This window comes from Spinacia oleracea, chromosome 5 (assembly GCF_020520425.1).
Source record: "Spinacia oleracea cultivar Varoflay chromosome 5, BTI_SOV_V1, whole genome shotgun sequence".
NCBI lineage: Eukaryota > Viridiplantae > Streptophyta > Magnoliopsida > Caryophyllales > Amaranthaceae > Spinacia > Spinacia oleracea.
In genome coordinates this window covers 53,639,971-53,664,210 of record NC_079491.1, presented here as the reverse complement: position 1 = coordinate 53,664,210, position 24,240 = coordinate 53,639,971, and the positions used below count along the sequence as shown (strand labels likewise).

The window sequence follows — 24,240 nt, the reverse complement described above, 5'->3', positions numbered from 1 at the left end:
TACGAAGGTAGTCAGTGGAAAAGTGAGAAATCACTCCATCAACAAATTGTGTAAAACATTTTCTAGATGTGGTGGCACCAAGTTTTAGATACTTGTCAACTTGATCAACTTCACAATTATAAGCTAACATTTGTATTGCCGCTATGCATTTTTTATCAGCTAAAGCACCAAGTTGAATCATTGCATCTGGATGCTGTTGAAATTAGCGATTACTTTCACTTAATGTGTTCACAGTGTGAAGGAAAAGAGGTCTTCGAATGCGAACCTATGTAGGAAATTATTTTGATTGTACATTGGTTGGTCAATGACGTAATCTACAACCAAATGATTGTGAGTTGCTTCACGATCCCTTGACACAGTTATCCTCTTTTTTCTCGGATGTTAATGTTCGTTTTGTTGAACATTGGTGTTAACATGTCGTATTGCATCTTACACTACATGTAATTCACGACTCTCTTTGATAAAATACATCATCAAGTAATCATATAAATCATCACTTGAACTTGACGAATTTGAATCGAAGTTCATATTGTGATTATGATGATTGAGAAGATTGTTGCGAGGGGTTATGATGTTATGTGAACAAAAGCATACGATTTATACAATTTGAAGATAAGGCTAGCTAGGAGATAAGATTTGAAGATCAGATTTAAAGATAAGGCTTGTAATAAAAAGATAAGGCTAGAGATAAAAATAAAAATGACAGGAGGTAAGAAAAAAATTTAGGGTATTTCGTGCATTATATCAAAGCTCAGGGGTATTTGGTGCAATATGTTTTAACTAATTAATTGACTAACGAATGGTTAACGTCCGTCGGCCAAAAGGGCATTTTGTGATATTATTGCACACGTCAGAAGTATTTGATACATTCAAAAGATATTAGTATCTAGTTTATTAATGCAAACCTCAGAGTCATTTCATGAAAAATCCGTTTTTATTATGACCATGGGACAAAGATCCTACACCCTTATGGTGCGTGGAAAACTTTTGTAATTTTATTCTCGTAATTCCGTTGGGCAACGCCTTGAAAATAGAAATGCACATTGCACACATCTCAAGTCTGAATGACGCCCCAATTTGCAACAAATAAGAAACCGCGGCACATTCTCCCCCTATCCCCGTCTTCCCGAAAAAATAAAAAATAAAATGCGGCACATTTTAGGAAGAAAATCAAAATTATCAAAACCAAAAACACATTTCGTGTTTCATAAATATACTCTTTCTCAAAACACTAATAATAAACCAATCAGATTTCTAAGGTAAGAAATCACAAATGATCATTCTCAATTTCCTATAAATAAATGCAAATTACTTGAATTTTCATACTCCTACAAATCAACAGGTATAATCTGCTGTTTTTATGTTTTACTAAATTTATTTTAAAAAAAATGTATTCAATGGCAAGCAAGAGAGTTTTGCAGCATGTAGTTGGAAGAATCGGAAAAGGTGTTGGAATTAGGGGCTTTTCTTCACTTCCCGATTCTCAAATTTCTTCATCTTCACAACTCATCAATTTGGAGTATCAATACAGTGCTCACAAGTTAGCTCTTCTTCCTCCTTTTTATATATTTTACTGTTTTTTGTGTAATTCTTTTCATGATTTGTTTGGTTATGTACTTGTGTTGTGGAGTACTCGGATCATATCCAATCGAGGTGTATTATCGTAAATAAATCGAAAAAATATACAATACACTTTCATGGATCCTACTACATGTACACCTGTGTGTACGAGATATCTTATACACCATGCTTTTCTATTGGTTGAAATGACATATTTATTGTCTTTTTCTCATTTTTAGTCAATTTGATGATATGTCAATAACTTAATGGTGTGTACAAAGAAAATCCGTCAATAAATTAATGGCGGTGTATAAGAAAATCTTGTTCACTAGGTGTACATGACGTTTCAGTTTAAGTGTTTGACACTTTTCACAATAGAAAAGGGTGTTTTAAATTATGTTCCATATACGATCTTGTTTGATTTATTTTAATGAGTACTTTAAGAATTTTAAATACCCATTTTACTTTTATACTTCCTCCGATCTTATTTACACGACATAATTGAATTTTAGACACTGTTCACACATGTTTTTTGATTTTATTTTGTGATTTATACTTAAGAAAAAACATAATCGTGTAAGAGCATCAATAATATACAACTCTTAGCCCCCTCTTAACTTTAATCTCTCCTTAAGAGTTAGCTCTAAGCTAAAATTTGGTAACTCTTAGCCCCTGTTATTTAGAGCTTGATTGAGACATCTTCTAAATAAAATAAGAGGTAGCTCTGAGAAATAAGAGGGAGGTTGAGGTGGAGGTTTTTGTATGTTTTGTAATTTTTATTTTCTTTTTAAAATGGAAAACATTTAAAAAGGTAGTTATGAGGTAGTAGATAAGAGAGTATTTCTTGGGTTTTTTGATGGGTAACTCTTATTAAGAGATGGTGGTGAGGTGGATGAGGAAAGAGACTAAGAGGGGGCAAATAAGAGTTAGCTTACAATTGATGCTCAAAAGTCTTATTATATTCGTCTCAATAAATATTTTTTACATATCAATTTTTTATAATTTTTTCTTATCCATAATTGAAGATATTAATGTTTGAAATCGTGCATTGGCAAACGTGCATAAATAATTGTGTCATATAAAAAAGACCGGAGGAAGTATGTATTTTACACTTACCATTAATACCTAACTTTTTACCTAATTTATTTGTTATCACGTGTGCATTTTTTATGCATACTTTCTTTGTTAATGTTTGTGACCAAACCAAATGGTACAAGTAAAAAAAACAGAGGAAGTATATAATTTCATTTATTTACGATAATGCCCCTTGATTGAAGAAATATGCCAATCAAGGCGATTTCTTGGTCGCTGCTCGGAGTACTCGTACTTTGCATATCTTTTTTTGTACTGGTTGCCGATTATTTTTTCTTTTTTTATTTAACTTTTTATTAGTGAGAGCAGAACTAAGAACATCGAGTGCAAATTTCAGTATTAAAAAGGAGTCAAACAATGATGTAGTAACATTAGATGGTAAGGGGTTGTCTAGAATTGAGTGCTTTATGCACCTTAGATTTGTCACAAAGTTGGATCGACATATTGACCAAGATGTTAATCATTGGATGTTTGGCTGGCCAAAATGGATAGAGAAAATGGGATATTGTTTGATCATTGTCTTTTGGATTTGAATGTGTGCTTTTAAGAAGGATCATATAAGAAAGTTCGGGGGTATCAAAGATGAGTCTACTAAGATGGATGCGTGGGAACGCCTCAAGGAATAGAATTGAAAATAAATATTTTTGTAAGAAGCTTGGAATTGCGGATGTTGAGGAGAAGATAACGGAAAACCGATTACGGTTGGTTCAGCATTTGAGACGCTGGTCAGAAGATGCTACAGTATGGAAAGTTGAGAGTTGGGTAGATGAGAATTTAAGAAGAAGTTAAGACAGGCCACCTATGATTTAGATAGAGGTAAGAATTTATAAGAAGAAATTGGAATTAGAGGAGCTTATACCACTTTGATAAAAGTGAATGGAGGAGAGGATCTTTGTTGACTGCCACCAGAGGTAAAATCTTTGTTGTCGTGCAGCTGACCCTTCATTGGGATTAAGGCTTTGCCATTGTTGTTTCTCTTTGGGACAAGCGCGAAGGGAAAACTGATGAATGACATCAAAAAAATTACTGCTGAGCATATTTAGGACGTCCACACTTCATAAAGTAGGAGATAGAGAAGTGAAACATTGCAAAAAAATCCTTTCATTTATCAATTAATGCTGTTGTCCAGAGGTAGTTATGCATAGGATTTAGCTTGCTATTCTGCAAAAAGTTGTTTTGTAACATTTGTTTGATCACACATTAACCATTATAATCCGTCTTTGAAACACACATACTGCCTTTTTCTGAAATATATGCAACCTTAGGGTGGGGGTAGGCATGGAGGTCAAGGAATCCATGTGATGAGGAATCGAGGATAGTTATAAAGAAAAAGAAAAAAAATGGCCCGTTGGTGAGGAGATAGATAGAGAGAAGTGATAACCCACAAACAAAAAAGGTAATGTTGCCTGTTTTTGAAATTCTCCAAAGGGAAATTGCTGCATATATATTAGAACAGAGGAAGCATAACAGTGGCGGTGCCAGGATTCTCTGCTTACGGCTCAGAATTTTTAGACACATTTAGCAAAATCAAACATTATAATCCGAAATTCAAATTACAACTAACACAGTCCAAAAAAGAGAATGAGATCCTAAAGCGGAGTTGTTGGTAGTTGACTTGCTTATAACATTAAAATATTTACAATTAAACTCAACAAGTTTTTCACGTTGTGGTGTTAGAGCTTTACTTTGAGATGTTGGAGGTTCATTTTGAGGTGGTTCAAGTGGTCTTGTATTTGGTGAAATACAAGCGGAAGAATTTTGTGACTTTGACACATGATATTTCCAAAAAAATACACTAAACCCTCATCTTATGTTAATTATTCAAAATCATAGAATTCAATTTTCATTTCAATTTAGCAATTTTTTTACACAATAATATTCGAAGTTTCAAACCTTAACTCCTTAAATTCATGAATTCATCTATTATTCAAACAACTATAGTTCAATATTTCAATGGAATAATTCTGCAAAAAAAATTAGTAAAACAAGAAAATTAGTGGAGACCTTTTTTTTTCAAATGTTAAAGAAAAGGAAATCCAAAAGAAAGAAGGTAAAAAGAAAAAAATATGGGGCAAGGAAGACCTGCAACAAGTGTAATTCTGTTTTAGTTTTTCAAACGTAAAAGAGAAAAAAAAAAAAAAAGAGGAACGGAAAAAATTAAGCAGTAATAGGGAATAGAACCCTTGACCCTTGGTTTTAGATATTGAAGTCAAAATAGATGAAGCACATGGCTTGTCTGTGATACACATGTGCGTTCAACTGATTATAAGTTATTCGTTTTGTATTTTTTTATTTTCTTTTAAATCTGGTAATTTTTTCCGATCCCCAATTAACCCTTATTGGCAATGCCCCTGAGCTTAAGAGATTGTTAATTTCACATCTTAGTTATTACAAATATTTATAGATATAGGATTTTTCACTATGCAACTTTGTTAGGAGATGAAACGAACATATTTGAGTAAAATCTTAAAAATATGTTATCAATTTACTCCTCCCGTCCTTTTTTATTCTTTATGTTTGGTAAGGATTCCTCTTTTTATTTTTTTTATTTAAACAATGGAAATTATGTGTGTTTGTTGATAATGTTTTCACTTTTATCCAAATTATGACTTGGGAAAGTGTGAGAGATTTAATGCTCTAATGGGAAAGTGTGAAAGATTTAGTGTCCCAATGAATTTGATGATTAAAATAATCACTTGCACAATTTGTTCCGAATGTTAAGGACATTTATTTTACAAAATAAAAGGAAATATTTCAAACGTAAAGATTAATATGGGACACCCAAAGCGGAATACGTGAATGATTAAAAGGGACGGAGTGACTATTTACTACCATGATAAGAATTTCTTTCTAGGGTTATTTGAGAGCGAGGGAACCTAATTATGTCTTTTCCTTGTCCAATATTCCTCTATTGTCTTATATTCTATTGTATTCGCTTAGCCTCAAATGAGGTATGTAGTCGCTTTTGGAAGTTGACTCGCTAAAGCGTCCACTCCTTGAAATCGTCCGACCACTCAGGAAGTTGGAATAATAATATACGACCGATATTTTTTCCTGTTATCAATAAAGGCAATAGAATGTATTTTCTAAGAATTGATTGAGTTAGTAATATCAAACTTCTTATTATTTGAGCACCTGCTGTGCTTTGCATGTCAAGTGCGAAACGAAATTGGATCGTTTTCTTGTTTGAGGTTATGCGGTTCATTTTTGGGCCCGCCAACCACTACCGGTCAATTCCGCTTTGGGGCCAGAATTTTTTCTGTTAAGTCAATTGACTCGATTCACTGTCATGATAGCAATATAATGCCCGCGAGTTTGTAGATGCCAGAGAATCCTATTTCCACTCTCATCTTTAAAGTATAGTATGAAAAGTATATAGTTCAAAATTGACTCGGGAGGGTAGTGTGCACATAATTCTTAGTTTTTCCTTAACTACTATTTTGGTTAAGGTAGTGAAATAATGGGATTGGAATTGTGCTTACTTTTCAACTTTTCGTACCACAGTAATCATTTTATAGTTCACATGCAGTTACCATCCAATTCCGATGGTGTTTTCTCACGCGAAAGGATCTTCAATATGGGATCCGGAGGGAAACAAATACCTTGACTTTCTTTCTGCGTACTCTGCGGTTAACCAGGTAAGCTTTGAGCTGCTGTTTGCATTTATTTGCATATATTACCGAACAACCTATGTTCCTGATTTTCCTTTTATTGCTCAGAGTAATAGTATTCCTGAGATTTATGCCTGTCAAGACTGTAATTTCTAGGTTACTTGTTTTCCCTATCTCCTCGATTTATTTGGAAAGCGTATAACAAGAAAATAGTTTACAAATTTGATTAACTCTTTATTACTCCGTGTTTTTTTATTTTTTATTTTTTTCATGCAGGGACATTGCCACCCTAAGATCATGAAGGCATTGACTGAACAGGCAGAAAAGCTCACCCTCAGTTCTAGAGCTTTCTACAATGATAGGTTTCCCTTATTTGCAGAGAGGATAACCAGTATGTTCGGATATGATATGGTGCTACCAATGAATACTGGGGCTGAAGGGGTGGAAACTGCTCTGAAGCTTGCAAGAAAGTGGGGATATGAAAAGAAAAAGATTCCTACTAATGAGGTGAGAATCATATTATATCCGAGGAGTCATGTTTTTGTGTTCTTTTGTTTGATATGGACTTCAATTCTGGGTTATTGCACCCTATCACCTTTCATTGAGCTGCATGGTGCATACAAGTAAGGTTTCCATTCTTACTTTTTGCTTATTTGGAAGTCCCATTTTGTCGTTTATGTTTCTAGGTCATCATATAATTTTTTTGAGGGGATGATCCCTATGTAATTTTTTGAGGGACGATCCTCTATGTAATTGAGCATGGGAATTTTAGCTTATTATGACTCATGTACCTGATTGTCCAACCCAATATTCTCATGTTGTTTTGGGATTAATATCTTATAATATACTACGTTTAAGATCAATTTTCTGTTTTAAATTGCAGGCCATCATTGTTTCTTGTTGTGGTTGCTTTCATGGCCGTACGTTAGCTGTCATTTCAATGAGCTGTGACAATGAAGCTACGCGTGGTTTTGGTCCTTTGTTACCGGGTCATCTCAAAGTTGATTTTGGAGATGAAGTTGCGCTTGAAAAATTATTTAAAGGTCGGAAGTATTTATATTCTCTTGATGTCTGAATGTATTTTTTATAAGGCTTGACAGTGTTGCAGGAGTCTGGTTCAATCAGGCCTGGTAGTTCAATTTCTGGTATAATCTGGATAGTTATATAGATCCTGAATCTGTTATGAACTTGGGCTAACATGTGAGGATTTTTATTTTAAAACATGGCTGATTGGATGCTGTTAGACTTTTTGTACCTCGAATAGAACTAGTATTGACCCCGTGCCATACTTTGTTATGTTTAAAGGTGAGCTTAATTTTTCAAATCATAAAAAAAGAGTAAATGTATTTCATTTCATGTTAACTAAGAAAACAATGAAGATAAAATATTACTTGAAATTAATAGAAAAATTAAAAGATAAAGGGACATGAAATTTATTGGAGGTGAAGGGGCATGAATTATTTTTGGTGGTGAAGAGACATGAAATTGGAGAAGTAAGGGGCATGATTATTTTTGGCGGTGAAGAGACATGAAACCATTTTTTCACTTTATTTTTTTTACTTTTTATTAGGGCGCCTCACTTCAATGAAGCGCGCCTAAGGCGCTGGGAACTCCAAATCACCTTGTTGCGCCTTGAGCCTTTTTATACATTGGGCTCACGTGATTTGATTGTTGAATATAGCAGGGAGGGGAGGAGGAATTTGTAATACGCATTGAATTAGTATCATTCAAGAGAGGAGAATAGTAACAATGGAAAAGTGCTGTTGACCAATTTGGTTAATATGTTACCATAGAATTTGAAGTCAGGGTTAAGCATTCTTCATCATGAAACCATATACCTTGACCTTTTAAATTGGAATCTGAAAGCACCCTACGTCACCTGCTTGGCAGGTCTACAAGCCTAAACCCTTATTTTAATACAGTTGATTGATCGGTCTCAAATTGAGCACACAAGTAGAGTAAGTTGAGTACTGGCACATGTTTTTAAAACATTATTGCATAACTCTAGTGATAGACTTTAAGTTGTGCGAGCCTGTGAAACATTGCGTTGAAAGCCTGATTGTTGAATATTATATCATATACTAATTTATTAGTTCCAGAATCAGAGGGGTTCAATTGTGGTATTTTATCTGAATCTTTTCTGTTATGTGTACCACAGAGCATGGAGATCGTATCGCTGGATTCTTATTCGAACCCATTCAAGGGGAGGCAGGGGTATGTTTGCCAAATTAACTGCTAAGTTTGATTTGAGCACACCATTTAAATTTTCTGCGGTTTAAGGGATTAATTTTTTTGGTATTCTCATTTATAACCTTCTGGTGCCTCTGTAAGTTATTTCCCTTTTCAAGCTTCTAGTTGGGTGTTGTCAAGAGATTGGGGAGGATGAGGGATTTTTACGATCTGGGGTTAGTGAGGAGAAGAGAGGTCACCTTGTGAGATGGGGTTGTGTCTTTATGACCTAAAGAGAAAGGTCACCTAGGTTTGCTAAGTTGGTTTCTAAAATCATTGCTTTAGTGGGAAGTGGTTGTGGTGCTTTCCACTGGAGGGTGGTTCTATTCGGCAGTGTGGTCTTGAATTGAATTGAGACACTTGTGTTAACTTTTTTTATTTTGCAATTATAAAGGTTGTATTAATAGTCAAATACATGTTTGCAATAAAAACAGTCCCCGATTAAACAAATCTAAAAGCAAAATGGAAACTCTGCCACCACATCATCTGTTTTGGTCAGGTCATATTGCATTACTTCCTCAGATTATAAGTAGTTTGTAAGGATTCATGTGATTTCTCCTCCTACTCTTTAAATTCATCTTTAGACACAATATATGAAGATTGGAAAACAAAAGGGGCATGAGATTTACGCAGGATGCTTTTCGCCATTATGTGGGTGATATGGCAGGAAAGGGAAATAAGATTATCCATAGTCGGGACTCAGGGAGCCTTCAATGGTTAATTTATGTTACCTTCTTGTTGGAAGCACTCTCATGGGGCTTTTTAGTTAAGTCCTTCTCTGATGTATTGTGAGATTGGAGTTCTTTTTAACTCTGCGTTGTGTTTGTGCTGGTCTTAAGACTTCTTCGTAAATTTTCCTTGTGTAAGGAAGCCAAGAACGTGGAAAATTAGTTTCCCTCATTTGCTTCTCCGTCAACGGAACTTGTCTTGTAATTTATCTTATTTTTGTTGTTCTTAATCAGCACGTTTTTGTTTATGAATCCTCTTTGCAGGTTGTAGTTCCTAAAGAAGGTTACTTGAAAGCTGTGAGGGATCTCTGCACAAAATATGGGGTATTGATGATTGCTGATGAAATACAATCTGGCCTGGGAAGATCTGGAAGAATGCTGGCTTGTGACTGGGAAGGTGTTCGTCCAGACGTTGTCGTAAGGCTACGTTTTATTCTTAAATGTTAATTAACATATATACATGCTTCTCTATTTGTTGCATATTGTTGGAAACTCAGAAGACCGGAGAATCAACCACATCCAAATTGTCTTAAATGATGCTATGTGTCAATAAAGATCCATCTATGTTTTTTCTTTATGTAAATAGGGTCGTATTTATAATACAAACTAGATACCTCGTAGGTTTCGTTGTTGGAAATGCTCCCAAAATCATAGTTAGTGGGTTAATGGATCATGGGATCATGATTAATCATATTTCTTAATTTTAGGTACATGAATATTATTAGTGGTAGTAATGGGTTAGTGGTGTTGGAATTTAAAGTTGGAACAGTGCGCTCAAACTTGCCAGGTTTTCCAAAACCGGCAGGTTTCTCAAAACTTGCCTGCCAGGTTTTCCAAAACTTGGCAGGTTTGAGCGCGAGTTGAAAAACGGACTTTACTCAAAACCTGGCAATGTCGGGGCGTGTGCAATTCATAAAAAACGGACGTTACTCAAAACCTGGCAATGTCGGGGCTTGTGCAATTCATCAAAAACATCACACTTCCTATTACCTTGGCATATTGCTCTTGAGACACGCTTGGACCCTTATTCTTTGTAAGCTTTACACTTGCAACATAAGGAGTCTTACATGGCTCCAAATCATAGCAATCGAACTTCTTCAAGATTTTCTCCACTTAATGTGTTTGACTCATTGAGAACCCATCCTTGGACTTGGTCAACCGGATACCAAGGATCACATCGGCTTCACCTAAGTCCTTCATTTCAAACTTAGTAGATAGAAAATCTTTAGTGTAATTCACAACCTCAAGGTTAGTGCCCATAATAAGCATGTCATCAATATAGAGACAAATAATAACACAAGAGGAATCAAACACTTTAGAATACACACAAATGTCCGAAGAATTAGTCACAAAACCATCACTCCTAAGGATACTATCAAACTTTTCATACCATTGCTTAGGAGCTTGTTTCAAACCATACAAAGACTTTTTAAGCCTATACACCTTATGCTCTTGACCCTTAACCACAAAACCTTCCGGTTGAGTCATGTAAATTTCCTCATCAAGATCACCATTAAGAAAGGCCGTTTTAACATCCATTTGATGGACCACTAAGTCATGAATTGCCGCTAAAGCAACCAAAGTCCTAATGGTGGCAATCTTAGTCACGGGTGAGTAGGTGTCAAAAAAGTCAATTCCCTCTTTTTGAGTGAAACCTCTAATAACAAGGCTAGCCTTAAACTTATCAATAGAGCCATCGGGTTCCTTCTTCTTAGTAAATATCCATTTATTACTTATGGGTTTAGACCCCTTAGGCAAATCACATAAGTCCCAAGTATGATTATACATGATTGAATCTAATTCCATTCACTTTTAGTGGCCTCTTTCCAAAAACTAACATCTATGGATTTCATAGCTTCACTATAAGTCTTTGGGTCTTCTTCTAAGAGAAACAAAGAAACAACAATTTCACTCAAATAATCCACATCAAAGTCTTCTACAAGAAAAACGGTCAAGAAATCCGGTCCGAAGGTAGTCTCTACTCTAAGCCTCTTACTCTTCCTAGGTTGGACTTCTTCCACTATAGTGGGAGGAGGAGGAACACTAGGACTAGGCAAAGAAACATCCAAAGGCACATCAACACTTGACTCATACACATGAGAAGACAAAGAGGATTTCAACGGGAAAATATGCTCAAAGAAAACTGCATCCCTAGATTCACAAATAGAATGATCACTCAAAAGCATGAATCTATATGCGGCACTATTATGAGCATAACCAATGAACACACCATCAAAAGTTTTAGACCCAATGGTAGTTTTCATAAAATCTGGAAAAGCAACCTTGGCTAAGCACCCCCACACTTTCAAAATACTCATGTTAGGACTATAATCTTTCCAAAGCTCATAGGGTGTCTTATCCAACTTCTTATGGGGCACTCTATTGAGTACATAACAAGCGGATAAAACCGCCTCCCCCCACATGTTATTGGATATCCGGAACATAGAAGCATGGCATTCATAGTCTCTTTTAAAGATTTGTTTTTCCTTTCGGCAATACCATTTTGTTGTGGGGTGTAAGGGGAACTTAACTCATGGATGATTCCATTGGTTTCACAAAATTCTTTTAAGGACCATTTTCCATATTCACCACCTCTATCGGTTCTAACTCTTTTAATTTTAAGGTCAAGTTGATTTTCAACCTCGGCTTTATACTTTAAAAATGCACTTTCGGCCTCATCCTTAGTTTTCAAAAGATAAACTTTAGTAAACCTTGAAAAATCATCAACAAAAGTTACATAGTATTTTTTCCCACCTCTACTAGAAGTGCAATTTTTAAATTCCTCTAAATCCGAATGAATCAACTCTAACAATTTAGTACTTCTCGTTGTCACTTGCTTAAATGGTTTCTTAGTATGTTTGGCCTCAACACAAATAGGACATTTAGAAGCTTTGTCAATTTTATCAAAAGAAATCAACTTCATGTCTTTTAACTTTTTCATGTAAGAAACATTTAAATGTCCTAATCGATTGTGCCAAACATCCATACTTTCATTATTATTCAAAACATTCAACACAAACAAGCCTTCACTGAGGTAGCATTTCCCAACAAAGTCTCCATTCTTAGAGATAACAATCTTGTCCGCCTCAAAGACAAGCTTTAGGCCGGCTTTGTTGAGAAGGGCACCCGAAACAAGATTCCTCCTAAGGGAGGGAACATACAAGACATTATTCAAAAACAAAGTTTTTCCGGAAGTGAGTTTAAGGTGGACCTTCCCTTTGCCATGGACTCCGGCAGTGCTACTATTTCCCATGTAAACATGGTCTCCATCGGTAGCATCCTCAAAGTCCGTCATGATAGCCTTGTTAGCACAAAAGTGTCTTGATGCTCCCGTATCCAAGATCCATTCCACCTTGTTCTCCACCAAGTTGGCTTCAACCACCACCGCGGCTATCACCTCATTTTTTCAACAAGGTTGGCTTGGGAGGCACCATTAGAGTTGCTCTTGTGGCGGTGGTCACATTGATAGGCTTTGTGTCCTATCTTTCCACACACATAGCAAACTCCTTTGGTCTTTTGAATCTTGTGGTTGTTAATGAAGTTTCCTTTGGTTGAATGATTTTTCTTCTTTCCTTTGAACCTGTTTTTATTCAACCAAGTTAGCTTTAGAAGAATTCAAAGAAAGAGATTCAAACTTATCTTTGAGGAGGTTAGCCTGTTCGGTCCTCATATGACCAATGAGTTCTTGAAGGTTCATGTCCTTCTTCTTGTGCTTCAAAGAATTGCGGTAGCCATTCCATGATGGTGGAAATTTCTCCAAGAGTACATTGGCTTGGAGGGTTTCACACATTTTCATACCTTCGCCCAAGATGTCGGTGACGATGTTCTCATAATCATGGACTTGATCCATGATGGACTTGTCATCCGTCATCTTGAAATTGATCCACTTACCAACAACATACTTTTTCTTACCGGCATCATCAGCTCCATACTTCTTTTGCAAGGTGTCCCAAATGGACTTGCTTGACCGATTAGTGATGAGGAGGTCAAACAAGATTCCATTCACATGATGGAGAATGTGAGCCCGAACAAGTTTGTTGTCTTTCTCCTTCTTGGTCAATGCTTCGGCCGCCTTCTTGACATCTTCCGCCGAAAGGGAGGGATCCGATGCTACCGCCTTGCTTGCTTCAATTGCTTCAATCATATCCTCATAGAGCACATAATCTATTTGAAGTTGCTCAAAAAAGATCAATAATTTTTGTGACCATCTCTTGTAGTTCTTGCCATCAAGAGGCTCTAACTTAGAGAGGTCGGGAAGGGTCTTGTTCATCATAGAGTTAGCCATAACAATAGACATAATATCTCGTTTTCAAAGCAGTGGTTTGGTTACCACGGCACAACAAGTTCCGTAAGTCTTACTTTCTTGTTCTTCATTTTAGCCTTGAAAACATATAAACTACAACAAGTGGGATATTCCACATAATGTAGTATGTTTTATGCGCCTATAAAAGGTTTGTTAATGTAACTTAATTAATTGTAATGAATGAAATAATAGTATAATTTTCTACATTCTTTCCCCTCTCTTATCTCCATTATAATATCAACATTCGTAAGTCTTATAGACTTCTATCTCATATCATATATCTTAACTCTATCTAATATGATATTCTATGACTATAAGATAACTACGTTATCCTCAACAACTGTCTTAAAAGGGGTTACTTTGGTGGAGTTATGTGGTGACGAGTTGTACGAATACTCAGCCCAAGATAGACACTTTTCCCACGCCTTTGGCTTATCAGATGTAAAGCATCATAGATAAGACACAAAGCCCTGGCTCACAACTTTCGCGTGGCCATCCGTTTGTGGATGATAGGTTGTGCTGCGTTTGAGTGTTCTACCTTGTAAACGAAACAATTTCTTCCAGAAAATACCCAAAAATATTCGATATGTATCAGATACGATTGAAGATGGAAACCCATGTAGTCTCACAATTTTCTTTACGAATGCCTTTGCTACCGTCACAGCCATGAATGGATGCGAAGGCCCACGAAGTGAGCATATTTAGAGAGCCGATCCACGATCACGAAGATGATACTTGTTCCCTTCGACACGGGCATCCCTTCTATGAAATCCATGGGCACATCTTCCCAAACCGGAGATGGAATAGGTAATGGTTGAATCAAACCGACGGGTCTTTGTTCGGATACTTTGCTCCGTTGACACACCTCGCAATTCTTCACGTTTTCTGCCACCATCTTCCTCATCCTATCCCAAAGCCACTCTTGCGCAATCCTTATGTACGTCTTAAAATCACCTCCATGTCCACTAATGGCCGAGTTATGATACTAGCGAAGCAAAACAGGAATCATGGTGGGAGGATTTTGAATTACATACCTGTCTTTGTATAATACCTTGTCGTCAATTAATTCGAACCCTAGCATTCTCTTGCCCGCTAACTTGCTAATCCACTTCGGGTAATCTGCTCTAATTTCAGCTTGTTGTGTAAAGCGTAGGCTTTAATGATCCGTGCGTACCACAAAATGTCGGCCCAATAAGTAACGCTTCCGTTTAAGAATTGATAGTTATACGACCATTAATTCCTTCTTGCATACCGATTTAAAGCTAGCTCTCCGCCCCAAAATCCGGCTGTAAAACGCGATTGGCCTCCCTTCTTGCTTCAATATCGCACCTAGACCAAATCCTGAAGCATCCAGTCTCTACTACAAACACCTTCTTGAAATCTGGCACCAAAACCTGGGTTGCACACATTGTTTGTTTAAGTTTTTCAAAAGCCTTTGTCGCTCTCTGGGACCACCCAAGCAAGTCTTTTTTGAGTTGTCATGTGGGTTGGTTGTACAATGTGAGCATAGTGGAATACAAACGTTCTGTAATATCCCGCTAACACCAAGAACCCACATAATTCCTTCAAATTTTATTTTTTAGAGTCGTCCGATCAAGCATCGCCTTCACCTTATCCATGTCAACAGTAACACCCTCGCCTGGCACGACGTAGAGGCCACCCTTTCTGTGCCAAACTTGCAATTTTAATAGTGTGCATACAACTCATGCTCTAGAAGCTTACTCATGACCTACGTTGCACGGAAACGACTATTTTCTGTGATCTTCCGTTTCAGAAACGTTTTGGAAAGGGGAAACGCCGAAACGCGTTTCGAAACGGCATAAAATCCTCTGATGGTGAAATGTTTCACAATTTATCAGATGTAGAAACGAAGGGTGATACATTCTTTGGCTTACAGAACCACCTTTCCGACATGAAGAGCCATGGAAGCTCGTTTAGATCTAAAGAAAACTAGAAAAGCTAGCAGGGAAGGGTAACCAAGGAAGGGGAAGAAGGTACGACAAAGTGGGACCATCAAATGGAACCGGGGAAGGGTTGGGAAATAGGGACCACAATCCACTACTATTTTTTTTTTTTATATATAAAGTAGGACCACCAAAATGTACTCTGTATTTGTGAAATTGTGACTAATATAGGAGGACCACCCAAATAGACTTCGCATTTATGACTAATTAGGCTTGGAGCATTTGTTTATTTTTGGTTTGAAAAGGAAAGTAATCTGTATTTTATTTAATTTTGTGTGTGAAATTTTTTTATTTAATTAAATTAAATCCGTGTCCCCGTTTCCTACAGTTTGAGAATTTTCCGTTTGTTTCACCGTATCCGTTTCCGTTTCCCGTTTCCGTGCAACCTTGTTCATGACCTTAGTTTAAAAAGGTGCAGGGCCCTAGCCTGGGTACAATGCTTAAGCGCCCGCCTTTTGGATATGAGGCGCACATAAAATAAGTAAAAAAAATTAAAAAGATCTAAAATTAAAAATTTAAAAAATCAAAAAATAAATGGAAACGATACTTTGAAGAATTGAAAGAAGAAAAAAAAGAAGAATCACAAGAAAAAACGAAAAAAGGAAGAAAGGAATAAAAGAAGGAAGAAGAAGAAGAAGAATAAAAAGAAGAACAACGAAGAAAGAAGAAGAAAAAGAAATAGATGAACAACGACGAAAGAAGAAGAAAAAAAAAGGAAGAACGAAAAAGAAGAAAAAAGAAAAGAGAAGTATGGAGATCGGAGGAGGCCGGAAACCGTGGAGGAGAAGCCGCCGAGCAACAACAGTGAAGGAAGAAGAAGTCACCGAGCAACAGTGAAGGAAGAACTCGAAGAAGAAGGCACGTAGATTTGTTTTCTCTCTCCTTTGCTTAGTTAGAGTTGTAGAATACTAGAATATGACAGTTGAAGGGTCACATGGGGGTGGGTTTATCATTAAAAAAGGGTAAATAAAAGTGCTATTTCAGCAGCTAGCGCCCGCAAGGCGCAGCGCCTTGTGCCTTGTCTAAGGCGCTGAAAGGACACACCTATTGGACATCACTGCACCCGGGGGAGTTGAAGGGAGTGGAAGGCGCTGAAGCCAGGGTGAGCCTTGCGCCTAGGCGCAAAAGGGGCGCGCTTTTTTAAATTAAGCTCATGAATAACCTCAGATGATCAACATGCTCCTCACCATTGTTACTATAAATTAAAATATCATCGACGAAAACTAGTACGAGTTTATGGAGATAGGGTTGGAATACCTCATTCATCAAGGCTTGGAAGGTTGCCAGAGCATTAGCATTGGTGTAACCGAATGGCATTACCAAAAATTCATAATGTCCCTCTTGAGTGCGAAAAGCGATTTTCAGAGTGTCTTCTTCTCTTACTCGAATCTGGTGGTATCGACACTTATGGAATAAGTGTATCTTGGAAAAAATAGTGGCCCCATGTAGTTCATCTAACAGCTCGCCTATGACCGGAATAGGATACTTGTCCGATAACATTTCCTGAGGGCCCTATAATCCACGCAAAATCTCCAACAACCATCCCTTTTTTTAACGAGAAGTACGGGGCCGAAAAACGGGCTTGTTGATGGTTTGATTATTCCGGCCATGAGCATCTCCTTGAGAAGCTTCTCAATTTCGTCTTAATAATTAAGGATAGCGATACGGTCGAATTCTAACGGGATTACTCCCTTCCCAGAGTACTATGCCGTGCTCTCTACTTCGTATGGGTGGGAGGGAGACCAGGAGTATCTCAAAAACGGTTAGGAACTCAGTAATGACATTCTTTACGTTCTCAAGAGCACTAACATCTTCCCCTTCAAGCCCTCCGCCCTTCAATTGAACCCCTCCCCCTTCCTTCCTGATTGATCGTATCATGGCTTTCAAAGAGATACGCGTTCGAGCCAAGGAAGGATCTCCTCATACTTAGTGCACCCTTTTGATTGAAATTGCATAGTCGTAATTTCCAATTATTAACCACCGCACCTAGCTTTTCTAACCATTCAATTTTCAAAATTAAATTTGAATATCCCAGACTTAGTGGAAGAAAATTATCCTCCACCACCACTTTACCTCAGCGCGTCTACTACTCCTTCACGGATGCCCGTTCCTCTTATACCGGTTCTCCATTACCAAAGAATACCAGAGAAATAAAAATATGGGTGGCTCCGGGATTAATCATAACCACCACTTCCTTCCCAACAATCTTACCCGGTAATTTCATGGTCTTCGGGTTTGACAACCCAATGACGGAATTTAAAGCTACCTCTGCCGCCACATCTTTAGCAATCTCCGGTGGCTCGTCGTGGAAGGTCTCGTCCCCCCATACCCCAGCTTCATGTTCATCAATTACCAACACACTTAACTGGTTGGTAATTGATGAAGATGAAGCTGGGGTATAGGTGGACGAGACCTTCTCTTGTTGCCGTCAATTAATTTGAGCATTCTCTTGTCCTGCTGGCTGCCTTTTCCCTCTTCATGCATATATCTGTAAAATAGGGCAGTTAGGTGGGTGTGTAGCAGGTTCTCCCTTTATGTCCTTTTTTTCAAACCCCCCCATTCTGACCCCGCAAACTCTGATTTTGCTGTCACTGTAAGATATTAGCATGAATTACCATCTTACCATCAGGTAAAGTGTGCCTTTGAAATTTTGATTAATGTTTTCCTGTAGATTCTTGGAAAAGCTTTGGGAGGTGGAGTAATACCTGTCAGTGCTGTTCTTGCTGACAAAGATGCAATGCTGTGTATTCGACCTGGAGAACATGGAAGGTTTGGACTTCTATGATGCTCGGAATACAAAAATAATTTCAATTCATTTGTCTCATGGCTTAAATTATTCCTGTTCTAACTTTTTCTGCATGAGAGCTAATCTTTTTACTGATTTCTTAAATATCATCTGAAATATTGAAATATTTATTAGCATGGAAAATAATCAGATTTTTTTTTGTAAATAAAGGGTGATCCTAAGAACCTTCTGATGTGTGTTCATATGACTGGCAAGGGTGTTTAATCTAGATATAAATGACTATTGTTGGCTCATCATTCCCTTCATACGGTACTCAAAGCCTGCCGGTCAATATTATGCTTAAAGACCAAAAGAATAAAAAGTCTTTTCTTGTGAAATTTGCATGTCCTCTTTTACTGTTTTAATTTTTTTTGTATTATTCGGTAATTTCATTCTCTTTATTTCAATAATGCTTAATCACTAGTATTCATTTTCAGTACTTTTGGTGGAAATCCATTGGCAAGTGCAGTTGCTGTTGCATCACTAGATGTTCTCAGAGAGGAAGGGCTTGCTGAGAGGTACTTAAATCTATTGCTTGCATCATTTGGTGATTGAAATCGTGAAAGTCAAAAGTAAACACTCAACCCTAGCCTGTCATGACAACATTGCATAAACGTTTTTTCTTTTAGGATTTTTTTATAGCAATCCTTTAAGAGTTTCCTCTAGTGTTTTGGGTAAATACCTAATTAAGTACTGTACTTAACCTGTTCTCAATTAAAATCCCTAATAAAATCTAACTAAAAAACAATTCCCTTCTCCACTTTCCCCCGCTCTCAACAGACCAGATGAATTTTTTATCTTGCATTTGTTTTTGGGGCTCCTTGGTCAATTTCTTTACTAAAATTTGTTGTGAAGGCCAAATGTCTATCTGCTAGCTCATTGATCGCTATCTTCTTTTACGGAAGAGGTAGTTGGGATTTTCTTTCTAAGTGTCCCTCTCCCTAATATCGATTCAGAGCAAGATCTCTTATATTTAGGAGATTGTGAAACTTGAGCTAAGCTAAAAGTTTGAGCACAGTGGTTTAGAATGGCAAGTCGTATATCCTTTATGTGGACTGGAACAGTTATCAAGATTTCAGATAGCATACAATCATTAGTGCCTTTATTGTTTCTGCATTTCATCTGTGATATATAGAACACCAATTTTCTTTATACAGGTCCGATGAGTTGGGAGTGGAGCTCAGAGATTTGCTGACTAAGGTTCAGCAGCAGTACCCTAACTTCATAGTAGACGTGCGTGGCAAAGGTCTTTTTAACGCAGTTGAGCTCAATAGCAAGGCTCTGTTTCCTGTATCAGCTTATGATATTTGCCTCAAATTAAAGGAGAGAGGTGTTCTTGCTAAGCCTACCCACAACACAATCATAAGATTAACTCCTCCACTTACAATGAGGTAAATATATCTTCCAATACCATTAGTATTTAGAATATATATAGAATAAAATCTGCACCGTCTTTTTCTGTTTGGGAGTAGACATTAAGAGTCCAATTTTTTCAGAACTAGGAGGGTTACTTTCTTTGGTTTGCTGCAGCAGGTTAGGAACTAGTATTCCATGATCCTATTTCACTTTCAAACCCATATACAGGGAAAATGAATGGATGGTAAGAAGCCATTGCAGTCATACATTTCCATTGTTTTTGCCTGCTGTCTTGTGTTCTTGTTCTCCTTGTGCAAGACAACTGTTTTATTTCACAGAATAATGATTTAATGTGCAAAAATTGAGAACAAATTTCTCTACACCCCTTATAATTCCTTCGTCTTCCAGTGTAGTTTGAGAAGACAGAAGAGATTGACAACCAAGAATATTATGTAGTATCTACATAATTCGCATAGTGAACTCTGAACAATAGCTGATTCAGTCTCTGAAATTTTAATTGACTAGGTTACTCTCCTGGATAGTTACGATGGAAGGCATTAAGTACTATTTGGTTGACACAGCTGTGTCCAAACCTTAAGAATTAGCAAGGCTACACAAAATACGCATTTTTATGGGCATATCTTGTCATCTTGTGAATTGTGATGTGCTACTGCCAAGGAGTCAAACAGCTACTTTCTCAATAACATGATGTAGAAGTGATGAAAAGTATGTGTTAATAAGAGGAAGTTAGAGAAAGGTTTACATGCATGGTTGCGCTTTTTACACAAGGCTTCACAATGTCTTTTTCTGTTTATTTTTAATTAATGCTTTTTTTTTCTATTGACTGTCATTTTCCTAATGTTTTTGTTTGCTGACCTTTTCACATGGAACATGTCTATACCAATGAGGTCTTGGCCTAGTGGTTAAGACCGAGGGCCTGTGTACGATAGGTCTGAGGTTCGACTCCCCCCGCCCCCATTTGTGATGTACAATGCCCTTTGGCTCATTTGCACCAAAAAAACATGGAACATGTCTATCTACACTCATTCCAAAAACGGTGCTCTCTTTTGTCAAGGGTGTTGACTAATATACAATTTACACATGCAGTATGGATGAGATTAAACTTGGAACCAAGGCACTGTCTGAAGTATTTGAGTTTGATCTACCAAAGATGCTGAAGGAGAAGCCCAAACATGTTACTTCTATGGATGCTGATATATGTGATCGTTGTGGCAGAAACTTGTAAGCATCAGTGCAATGTTACTCATTTATCAGTGTCTGACTTCTGAAATCATGAAATCTAACACAGTAACTTCCATGTTGCTATTAATGAAGTCAGGCCCTTCGTTTACATTCTCCGCATCCATGTGCTTTCACCTAAAACCCATATTTGTTTTAGTTATTAGAATTTGTCTCTCAGATAAGTGTTGTTAATCATGTTTGTACTATTTACATATAACATTGACAGCGTGAAGGAGCGCAATGTGTATGGCAAGTCTTCTCACGTTGTGAATGTTCCTTGATTTAGTCTTATATGCTGAAAACTTTGCATTTGTTTGTTATATAGTGTATCATATTGTGCATGTGTAGCTGCTTTTAGTGTAGATTGTGTCTTATAGAGAACATTAGTATTACGTCTTGGTAATAGGATAGCATCGTATTCATAAGCAATTGGAGAGAATGAATAAAAAGGTGTTATTTTTCTGGATTTACGTGAAGTCTTGCCGGGCGGGGAGTTCCTAAAGGGTAAAGATTACCCAATTCGGCTCTCTCAAAGTGACGAACAGTTTTTTGTTTCCTGAATCCTGATAGGAGAAAAGTCAGGAAATCAGGTAAGAAAAAAGGCATAATCTTGAGGTTTCTGAGTTCCTAGTAACTTCAGGAGAAGGTGGTGAAAGGGTGATTTTGAGGAAATAGAATAGGTCTTCAGTTTCAAGGATTGCAGGTTTCTTGAAATCGGATTACAGAGTTAATTTTTACTGATTTATGTGGGGACTTAAAAGAGTCATCCCATTGAAAAATTAAATCCTGAGGATGTTAGTGACTATTTTTATAGTCGATTCTCCGGATCCCAGAATGTGTTTATACATGAAGAACCTTGAGGTTTTTGCAAACTTGTGATTAATGAGTAAATCTTGAACAAGAGAATGTGTGAAAGGACCAACTCAACCAAAACTTTAAGCTCATGGTTGAAGCTGAAAATTAGTTTTATACTCTATCATGCCCCCTCACATGAAAACCGTTTGGGCTTGAAGTATGGATGCAGCATAGGCTTTCTCATACCCAGCGCGAAATATTCCACTTTGAAAGGAAGGGTGGATGAGATATGAAGTCGTGACCTTTGCGTCACGCTGGCTATGATACCATGTGAACGTAATGATACGGCTTACCCTAATACGGGTGTCTAGGACTCGTATATAATAATATCTTACAGTAGGTCTTCAGTTTTCTTTCGGTTTGGAAAGACCAAATGTGACTCGGGATAAGGTATTGGAATTGAAACTGATTGAAACTCGGGTAAGGGAACAAGACACTTATTTGAGTGAATTTTCCAATTGGTTCATACAATACAAGCATCATTTTCGGAGTAAAATCCTAGCATGATACTACTTTTAAGTGGGTGCGCATGCATAATTAGAACATTGAAATTGCTAAGTTTGTATGGTGATCACTTTACTTTAAGTCAAATTTAAGGAACCTAAACCGGTTTGTCCAAAAATTATCTTTGTTAAGCTTGATTAGAACTTGTATTTTGTTGATTTAGCATGTTGGGTGAAGAAAACAATAAACAAGTAAAGCATCATCACAATAGAAAATAAAATGCGGAATTAGTAAAAGTTATACCTAGAAAAGGACTAGGTGGAAACCACATTGCCTAGAAGGACTAGGCAAGTAAAGTTGCATAAATAGTAAGTGAGGAATTGAAAGGTGCAATATTTAAGGGTGCGGTATTGAAATAAACAATAAATAAGCAATAAAGCATTGAACTTGTATGATAGAAATTGAATAACTTTGATATTGAAAATCCGATTGAGGAACACTTACTAAAAAGTGATTTGGCTCCCGTACGACTCCAATCGGTGTAAAACAATCTCACTTTAAAAAGAGTTGCTCATTGAAAAGTATCATCGATTTTGCATATGAAATATTAAAATAGAACTTGAATATAGAACTTGAATGTAGAAATTAGGAGGTTCTTATTCTCAAAGGCCAAGACTTTATGTAAAGGCTTCACCTTTGATAAACTATATCCTTGTATTTGATTCTATTTTTAGGGGAATGGTTCCCAATAAAACATCATTGAATGTTTGAACTTTGAAACTTGAATTTGTATGATAGAAATTGAATAACTTGGATATTGAAAATCCGATTGAGGAACACTTACTCAAAAATGATTTGGCTCCTCTACGAATCTAATCGTGTAAAACAATCTCACATTAAAAAGTATCATCGATTTTGCATATGAAATATTAAAACAGAACTTGAATATAGAACTTGAATGTAGAAATTATGAGGTTCTTATTCTCAAAGGCCAGGACTTATGTAAGTGCTTCACCTTAAATAAACTCCATACCTGTATTTGATTCTAGTGTTAGGGGAATGGTTCCCAATAAAACATCATTTAATGTTTGAACTTTGAAACTTGAATTTGTACATGAAATTAGATGATCCATGTGTTCTAACTTAAAGAATGGGTTGCACTTCTTCAAGTATTATGGAACTTTGTATAAATTAAAGATTGAAACTTTTGAAAACTTGAGCCATGGTTGTTTGAAGGAATGTTCTCAAGAATGAAAACCTCACTTTCTTAACCAAAGTTTATTGAAATAATGCATAAAAATTGGATCTTGGACTTGAAATAGGAGTATGGATCGGAAGATCATTTGAGGGGGGTTTCAAGTATGAAATTCTCTCAAAGATTACCCCTTTAATGCATTTACCTAGTTCAAGTGAGTATGAACATCACATGAACATCCTTGGCTTTAGAAATTAGAAAAATAGATTAACAAATAATAAATTAGTGGGGACTCAGATTACCCAAGTAGGCTAGATGTAACACCCGACAATTCTCCTTTTTCTAAAATAACCCTTTTTATAAATATAACTATAGAGAATTATCAAAGTATTATCGCCCGTGTGAAAACGTAACGACTTATTCAGAATTTTGCAGCGGAAAATATAAAACTAACTTTAGGTTTATAAATAATCAATTACAAAATTAATCCCAAAAACAATCAACGAAAATAAGGAAATGTAAATAGTACGACAAGTTTAAAGTCCAATTTAAAAAACCCAAGTCACTTAGCAAAACAAAACAAATACAAGCTCTCTAATCCCGATCCCAATGATGCATCATCTTCAAACCTGTAGATGGGCCACGCTTATTGATCCTTAGAGACTGCTCACCAAAATGGGTCATCACATGATCAATAAGGCATAGTCATGATGAACGCACACAAACAAAGCACGTAATCAGCAAAGCTGAGTACTACATACTAAATCAATAATAATCCTAACATGATACTAATAAACATAAGTAAGGGCAAACACAACATATTAATTTGAAGACCACACTTGACTAGACTAGGCTAGACTGGACTAGACTTTTATA

At 36.7% G+C, this 24,240-nt stretch overlaps 1 protein-coding gene across 3 annotated transcripts; it reads left to right on the top strand.

Moving 5' to 3' along the window:
• The first annotated feature begins 1,061 nt into the window (after positions 1 to 1,061).
• Positions 1,062 to 21,192, top strand: LOC110789057 (ornithine aminotransferase, mitochondrial). Of its 3 annotated transcripts, none has more exons than XM_021993705.2 (11): positions 1,092 to 1,342; positions 1,422 to 1,540; positions 6,182 to 6,290; positions 6,540 to 6,770; positions 7,147 to 7,306; positions 8,422 to 8,477; positions 9,485 to 9,637; positions 18,159 to 18,256; positions 18,710 to 18,790; positions 19,430 to 19,663; positions 20,736 to 21,192. In XM_021993705.2, exons 3-11 carry the CDS (start codon positions 6,198 to 6,200, stop codon positions 20,872 to 20,874), a joined length of 1,245 nt encoding a protein of 414 aa, XP_021849397.2. In that variant the 5' UTR covers positions 1,092 to 1,342; positions 1,422 to 1,540; positions 6,182 to 6,197; the 3' UTR covers positions 20,875 to 21,192. The 3 variants fall into 3 exon arrangements, with proteins under 3 accessions (XP_021849396.2, XP_021849397.2, XP_021849398.2); XM_021993706.2 differs by having other exon boundaries at positions 1,093 to 1,259; XM_021993704.2 differs by having other exon boundaries at positions 1,062 to 1,540.
• Positions 21,193 to 24,240: the final 3,048 nt, after the last annotated feature.